This window comes from Lolium perenne, chromosome 1 (assembly GCF_019359855.2).
Source record: "Lolium perenne isolate Kyuss_39 chromosome 1, Kyuss_2.0, whole genome shotgun sequence".
Taxonomy (NCBI): Eukaryota; Viridiplantae; Streptophyta; class Magnoliopsida; order Poales; family Poaceae; genus Lolium; species Lolium perenne.
This window is the reverse complement of record NC_067244.2, coordinates 4,766,191-4,774,207: the sequence shown is the minus strand read 5'-3', so window position 1 is coordinate 4,774,207 and position 8,017 is coordinate 4,766,191. Positions and strand designations below refer to the sequence as shown.

General features: G+C 47.1%; 2 protein-coding genes across 2 annotated transcripts; one reads left to right on the top strand and one right to left on the bottom strand.

Annotated features, from left to right (window-relative positions):
- Nucleotides 1-582: 582 nt before the first annotated feature.
- Nucleotides 583-2,607, top strand: LOC127341662 (uncharacterized). Its single transcript, XM_051367540.2, has 6 exons — nucleotides 583-748; nucleotides 935-1,021; nucleotides 1,291-1,384; nucleotides 1,809-2,106; nucleotides 2,203-2,257; nucleotides 2,346-2,607. The coding sequence occupies exons 1-6, from the start codon at nucleotides 656-658 to the stop codon at nucleotides 2,421-2,423; spliced, it is 705 nt and encodes a 234-aa protein (XP_051223500.1). The 5' UTR covers nucleotides 583-655; the 3' UTR covers nucleotides 2,424-2,607.
- A 518-nt stretch (nucleotides 2,608-3,125) lies between these two features.
- Nucleotides 3,126-6,579, bottom strand: LOC127341659 (actin-97). Its single transcript, XM_051367537.2, has 5 exons — nucleotides 6,440-6,579; nucleotides 5,022-5,095; nucleotides 4,547-4,940; nucleotides 3,637-4,250; nucleotides 3,126-3,512 (listed from the first exon to the last, which is right to left on the bottom strand). The coding sequence occupies exons 2-5, from the start codon at nucleotides 5,079-5,081 to the stop codon at nucleotides 3,447-3,449; spliced, it is 1,134 nt and encodes a 377-aa protein (XP_051223497.1). The 5' UTR covers nucleotides 5,082-5,095; nucleotides 6,440-6,579; the 3' UTR covers nucleotides 3,126-3,446.
- Nucleotides 6,580-8,017: the final 1,438 nt, after the last annotated feature.

The following is an 8,017-nucleotide window of genomic DNA, read 5'->3' as shown; positions in this document are numbered from 1 at the left end:
CTACTTTGCGCAGCCCAACCCAACCCCCCTTATCCATGCCAGACGATAACGCTGTTAGGGGAGAGGGGAGATGAGGACGGGGGAGACCTAGCGACTCTCAAGGGGATGATGTCGAGAGAGAGAGAGAGAGAGAGAAACGTGTCGTGATCTACCTTGTCTTCAGTAATGTTGGCATTGCATCGGAAGAGCTTCACGAAAATTGTGAAATGACACCAAAAGAGATGGGGACATGGGAGGAGGCGATTGTGGCAAATCACGATGTGCATACTACCCGAACCCCGAGCACTACATCGGGTACCACTTTGAAGAACCCGAATTTAATTCAGGAAAATCGGGTAATAAGTCTCAGATGTCAGATCTCCCTGGAGGGACTTTTTAATTTTTAGAATACCCTCTGAAAAATTTAGATATTGAAAGTCCACTGGAACGGGTTTAATCTTCAATATCAGTTTAGGAAAAAAAAAATGATGCGCATGGAAAGGACGATGCGATGGCTAGAGTTTTTGTTCTACTGAGTTGAGCAAGAGCAAGGTTTAAAAGCAGTGTGAAGTTTTTTCATTTTCGTGTTGGAAGAAATCGTGGCTATCCCACTGACGGCACGAATCTCCAGGCCCAAGAAGGAACTTTGTCCTCGCCTCGCCGCGCCGCCGCAGGGATGCAAGCAGCTTCACGGAGAGGCGCGGCGGCAGCGGCGGCGGCGGCGGCGGGCTTCCACTCCACCGCCGCCGCGGCGCTCTCCAAATCCACGGTACGCCCACCCCACCCCGTCCCCCGCTCCAACGTCTCCCTGTCCCCCTTCCCTTTCGTCTGAATCAAATCAACCCCCTTGTTGCTGCGTCTCTACCCCAGTTCTCGCCACGAATTTGGCTCCGTAGAAAGATCCACGAACTCACTCGGACCTGACTTTGATGGTTCGGGAACTCTTCTCGTGCAGCCTCACATCCGGTTCAACGTCCGCGAGAAGCGCACCGATGCAAAGAATGCTCTCAAGAACATCCTGCTTAACGGCGGCCCTTTCCAGGTATCGTCATCGACTCACCATTTCCGCCAATTTGTGGACTTCCTAGTTTGCGAATCTGTACCAGGACTGATTTAGCTAGCTACCTAGGCAAAGAGAGAGAAAGGTCATTTAGTATAACACTTTATCGTGGTATGGCTCAACTATTCGGGTCTCTTCGATCTACGCCTGCCCAATGGGAAATCAACTTCGATCTATTTGATTGCTTTGAAAGCGTTTGCGTTTTTCTGTTAAGGGGCATATTTTGAAACCGGTCTAAACTTTGTCAATAGGAAAGAGGTAATAAACAAACGAGGCAGCAGAAATCTGGCGGCAAATCGAAAGCCCGCTCTGGTCCTGGAATTAATCCACATAGCAAAGGCAGACGTAAGTTTACTCCCCAACCTCTTACCTTCTGATTGCTTGTATTTACTCAAGACCAGCCTGCGTTTTTTGATCCCAAAACAGCCTGCTGCTGAACACCTTCAAGTGTACATTGGCCGGATTTGTTCGCAATTAAAATTGTGCGAGAGCATTGACTATCTTCTTAAAGTTTCTGTTCTTTTATTTAACTGGATTGTCATTTATTCAGTGTACATGCTTTTCTATAGTCCACGCTGTTATATTACGGACTTCAACTTGTAGTACAATAGCATTCTCTTTAATGTACATGGACTATCATTCCTAGCATCTTGAGTCTTACTGTTCTTGGAGCAAAGTTTATCTTTCTCTATCCTGAAAAGGGTAAACAACATTTACTTTACAAAGTATATTTTTGGCGATAACAAATGCACCATGATGTGTTCTATAGGTGGGATAGACTGGCGAAACTTTGATGACGACGACTGCAGTGATGGCCCTTCCAGGAGCTTTGGCGGCAAGGCGTCTTTTACCTGGTACTGGCCCGGGGAGGATGATGACCTTGGCAATACTCCTAACGGGTTTCAGTGGAGGGATGAGCCTCGGTCGACCAAATCGAGGGGAAGAGTTTGGAACGAAAGTGATGTAGACGAGGAAGAGCAGCCTTGTCGTGATGATCTAAAGAGCCATAGATTATCTCTTGGCTTGCCAGCCTCGGGTCCCTTAAAACTTGACCACATCAAGTCCGCGTAAGTCTTAGAACATCTCTGTCGCATTTGCAATGTTTCATACAGTAGAGTTATTAAATGGATTTTTTCCCCTTCCTGTGCGCTATGCTTCTGCAGTTTTCGTGCATCAGCTCTCAAGTGGCACCCGGACAAGCACCAAGGGTCTTCGCAGGTTAGTAGGCTTCGCAACTTCTATAACACTGGGTGCAAATTCTGAGCTAGAAGCTGTGTAAAGGTGCTGAACACAACTATATTTGCAGCCTGAAGCAGAGGAGAAGTTCAGACACTGCGTGGAAGCATACAACGCATTGGCTGGCGCTTTCAAACCGAGTAGCTAACCAGCCACCGGTCTGGTTCATGTCAAGCATGCAGGAGCACGGGAGTTTTCTTTCCTGGATTTTGGAGCATCGCCAAAACTGGGTTTTGAAGTGTTCATGTTATACATTTTTTGAGAAACGAGTTATTTCAGAGTCTACTGCACAATGTGCTAATAAAACAAAGCCTATATCTGGGTTTAGTTCTTGTCGTACTTCGTAGCATGTAAGTTTTTGAAATTTTCATCAGGTAACTGAAACTCACAATGACATGCCTAACCCTTCGTAACACTTTCAGATAAAAGACATATAAACCAGTAATGAACAGTTGATGATCCTGTGGAAAAGCAATTCATACCTCATCCCTGGATGATCACTGTATAACACTCAGATCTTAAAAAATACAGAAAATTTAAAATGATTTTTTCACAGAGCTTTTGTTTTCTAGTGTTTTTATTTCTGACTGTCAGCTAATGCACAATGTCGTAATAAAACAAAGTTGGTTTTGGTTGTTTGTTCAAATATTTGAATTTCATTCTTGGTCTTAACATGGAAGTTTTCAAAAGTTTATCAGGTAACTGGATCTCTGAACACCGCAGCAACTAAACCCTTCATTACATTTTCAGATTAAAAGACATGTAAGCCAGAAATAAACAGTTGACGGCCACATGGAAAAGCAGTTCATACTTCATCCATGGATGACCACTGTATGACACTTTCAGATCTAACAAATCCAAAATTCGACATAATTCTCCCATCAAAGCAATAATACATATAACTTATAAGCTATTACAGACAAGCTCCAATAAATTCAATCCAACCAACCAAGTTTTGACAACTGATCTCACAAACACACACTGTGACATGCACAAACATAGATAGTGTACTTGCACTTGCACATGGGGCCACCACATATACAAGTGGCGTATCCCCAGAGTAGTCATGTCTGGAAAAAAACACAGCTTGCAAATCTGCAATACATAGCTAGAAGAATGAACCAAAGATAACTCCCAAGACTAGACGATAACAGCAGAGCACTCGCGGAAATCAGAAGCACTTCCTGTGGACGATTGCCGGGCCAGATTCGTCATACTCGTCCTTTGATATCCACATCTGGTACAAACATAGTCACATGTCATAAACGTAATTCAGATGTTGGTTTGCCTGAAGCCTAATATACTAAGGTATAAAGGTGAAGTTGAACAAGTGTATGAAGTAGACTAGTGCAAGACAGTACCTGTTGGAAAGTGCTGAGTGAGGCCAGAATGGACCCTCCGATCCAGACACTGTATTTCCTCTCAGGTGGAGCAACAACCTTGATCTTCATGCTGCTCGGAGCGAGCGCGGTGATCTCCTTGCTCATACGGTCAGCAATACCTGGGAACATAGTCGTGCCTCCACTGAGCACGATGTTGCCATACAGGTCCTTCCTGATATCCACGTCACACTTCATGATGGAGTTGTAGGTCGTCTCGTGGATTCCAGAGGATTCCATGCCGATCATGGATGGCTGGAAGAGGACCTCGGGACACCTGAACCTCTCTGCCCCAATCGTGATTACTTGACCGTCAGGCAGCTCGTAGCTTTTCTCAACTGAGGAGCTGTTCTTGGCAGTTTCCAGCTCCTGTTCATAATCAAGGGCAACATATGCAAGCTTCTCCTTGATGTCCCTTACAATTTCCCGCTCGGCTGAGGTTGTGAAGGAGTAGCCTCTCTCGGTGAGAATCTTCATAAGAGAATCCGTGAGATCCCTGCCAGCAAGATCCAAACGAAGAATGGCATGAGGAAGCGCGTATCCTTCGTAAATGGGCACCGTGTGGCTGACACCATCACCAGAGTCGAGAACAATACCTGTAGATGGAAAAAACCTTCAGCCACAAATTACTGCACCAAACTAACTCATATATAGCTTCACAGTAATGATAATTACAATTACTTTCTGAATGCATATGGTATAGCCAGCACTGAGCAGTAACCAAAATTGGCATATCCAACTTACGCAAATTAGTGGATGGCATATGATAAGCGTTACGAAAACTGCTAACATATATCATGACTTAATTATAGGAACTTGACAATAATTCTGAATAACTAGTGAATGGCAGCATAAGCAAAGAATTGAACTAAAAAGTGGAAACAGTTCATACCAGTAGTACGACCACTTGCATAGAGGGAGAGCACCGCCTGAATTGCAACATACATGGCAGGAACATTGAAAGTCTCAAACATAATCTGGGTCATCTTCTCTCTGTTGGCCTTTGGGTTCAAAGGAGCCTCAGTAAGCAACACAGGGTGCTCCTCAGGCGCCACACGGAGCTCGTTGTAAAAAGTGTGATGCCAGATCTTCTCCATGTCATCCCAGTTGCTCACAATACCATGCTCGATTGGGTATTTCAGCGTGAGGATACCTCTCTTGGACTGTGCCTCATCACCGACATAGGCATCCTTCTGTCCCATTCCTACCATAACACCAGTGTGCCGAGGGCGGCCAACTATGCTAGGGAAAACAGCCCTTGGTGCATCATCTCCAGCGAAACCAGCCTAGATAATAACCATGAGAAAATGTCATATTAACATTTGCAGGAGATGACAGTGTAACAGCTGAGAGAAGAAAAATCTGACCTTGACCATTCCGGTTCCATTGTCACAAACAAGAGGCTGGATGTCCTCACCATCAGCCATTGTCTACAGAATATCTGCAAGTAGCATAAGAATGATATCAGTTAACAGCAAGCAATACTGTCGCTCTATAGAGAAATCCATGGCTTGTGATTTTTGACATAACAGCCATGGATGTGAAGAAACCAATCACAATTTCACAAAGAAAACACTGAAACGGCCCCTGATTTTCTGTAAATTTCTCAGAGGAGACTGTGTAAACAACTTAATGTGTTGTAGTTCCATCTTGTTGTTGAATAGAAAGTTGGCCAAAAGTAATGCTTTTACACAGTAAGTACGCTGTTAAAAAAAGTAAAAAATTTGACACAGAATCAAAAAGAGTTTGTGAAAAACAACTTAATGTGTAAAAGTAGTTGAATCTTTTTGACACAGAATCAGGGAAGGCCCCTGTTCTTGTGTAAATTTCTCACAAGGAATAAACAAGAGACTGGAAACAAACTTAAAGTTGGCCAAAAGTAATGCATTCATACACTACGCTGTTATTAAATAAAAAAATCCACCAAAAGCAAAGCATTAGGCATTACTCTGGCTCCAGACACTAGGGATGATTAAGCTTGTAGCTTGCGGGCAATAGTACTTTATACAATTATTAAACATGTGCATCCTGCAGCTGCACATTCCAGCAAGCCGACGTGCTTGGCGGTGCGATTTCCACTATTAAAATTACAATTTTCTGTGCAGGAACTGCTCCCCATAAAGCTAGGATTTTTTTAGCTGAAGTTTGGAGACTGCTACCCGGCACAAGCACCGCATGAGCTCCGAGTGGGCGGTGAACCCCGACGAACTAATCGAGGCAGGGCTCGGGTAGTTGGTTTGTGAGACTAACAGAGCGACTAACCCATATGGTTCAGCCGTAGAGTTTGCAGCTCCCTACTTCTCCACACGCCGCACGTGAAATCGGTGTCCGTGTCCCCAAAACAGGAACCTTGGCAGGAACCAGCGGTGACGACAACGGCATGCGCGGCGCTGCTGCGCCGTCTCGTGGATCACGGTTACTAGAGGCTAGAGGAACAGGGGGGAATCTACGCGCGCGCGCGCGTCGACGTGGGCTCTACAGCTGCCGACGACCGGTGCAACGCGAGCAAGTCGCCGTGGGAAACCGGGCGCAGGCGGGCGCCCTGCCAGCGACCCGCCCGGTCGCCACGGATCTGCGCGGGACGGGAAGCGATCGTGGTTGGGGGAAGCAAGAGCGTCCGGCGCGGTGGCGGATCTTTGCACAGGCCGCCCAGATCCGGCGCCTCGGGGCCGGATCTCGGGCGGGACGAAGTCAGGGGAGGGCGTCAGAGCAAGATCTAGCTCCCTGCTGCTGCTGGTGGACCACGCTCGCTACAGGGAGAAGGAGAGGGAGAGAGAGAGGTTACCGTTGCTCGGCGTGGCGAGGCGGAGGTGGAGGTGGCTGCTGGATGGGATGCGATCGGAGCAGGAGCAGGAGGGTGGAAGAGGAGAGGAGAGGAGAAGCGAGGGTGGCTGGCGCTATAACTGCTGCCGCTCTGGCGCTGTGTTCTGGATCTCGCTCGTCCCTCACTCACGCCGCTGTCTGCTGCTGTCGGCCTGCTGACCACAACAAGTCCATTTTTTTTCCTCCTCGGTTCATTCTTCCAACTTTCAACGCGCACATTTTCGTCGGATGATGGACCAACATGGGGAAAGGACGGAACGGCTGGCCCAGTACAAGCTGGGCTTTGCTGCGGATCCATGCCGGCCCCTTCAGTGGGTTGCACATAGGACGGGCTAATCATCCTTTCTCTAAGAAAAAAAAAAAAACTCCACCTGACAAACATGACTTTCGAAAGGAAAAAGGAAAAGAGGAACTTTGACCCCCCCTTGTTTACTCTTGGTGTTCTTTGGAACCTTCGGCCGAAGAGGTCGTCCCGAAAGCTCCGTGGCCCTAGTGAAGCGTGAGCTCGCCGACGTGGCATGTTCGTCGCAGAATAGGATGAGACCTTTGTGAGATCGGTCGACCTTTCTGGCAAAACATCCCCTCCAATACAGACCTACTTTCTCTTAAAAGGAAGAGACTATAGAAATATCTAGAGAATCTACCTTATTGTCTTTATTGTATTAGTTGTGTAGCTTGTCATCTAGGCAAATTCATGTAGCTGCATATCTAGATAATTTACGTTTATGTCAAGTCTAAATTGAAAAAAAAAACTAAAAATTTGGTAGCACCTATTCACCCCCCCCCCCCCCCTAGGTGTGGCATGCGATCCTTTCATTTGCTGGAGCATGGTTTGAGGGGCATCGCCAAAACTCGCATTTTCCATGTTTCTGTCCATTTTCGTGGGCTATAACGCACAGTTTTCGATTCCAAGGATGATTTCCAGTGACCGTGACCACCCATACGTGGCATGAGGGGCATGTGTCGTCGTGGTGAACAAACAGATGCCATGGGATGGCTTAAGTTGGGGTCGGATGTACGCTTGAGGATCCGGATGAGGGGAAGGTTTAGAGGGGAAGAACACCGAGGTGATATATTGATCTCAAGAACTTAGCCAAATGGCCAGAGGTTGAAGACGTACGGCTTACAGGCCCAGGTCTAAACACAAAATGCTCAATCCTCTAGAGCTCGCTCGTCTCCCCGCTCGTCCCTCGCATGGGTGCCCCTCCTCACTGGTGGAAAAAGGGGCTTTGGTCGCGGTTGGCAACTGCCATTAGTCGCGGTGGCGCAACCGCGACCAAAGTATCGCGACTAAAGGCCCCCACCTTTAGTCGCGGTTCCTTACGAACCGCGACTAAAGGCCCGTCCACGTGGGCCGCAGCGGCGCCGAGGCGGAGGACCTTTAGTCGCGGTTCTTCTGGCCAACCGCGACTAAAGGCCTCCGCAGGGTTTAGGGTTTTAGCCCCCCTCCCCCTAAATCTGGTTTCTTTTTAATTTGTATTGTTTTATTTCTTTTGGGTTTTAATTTTGAAGGAGTTTCACATATTCTACTGCATCTTGT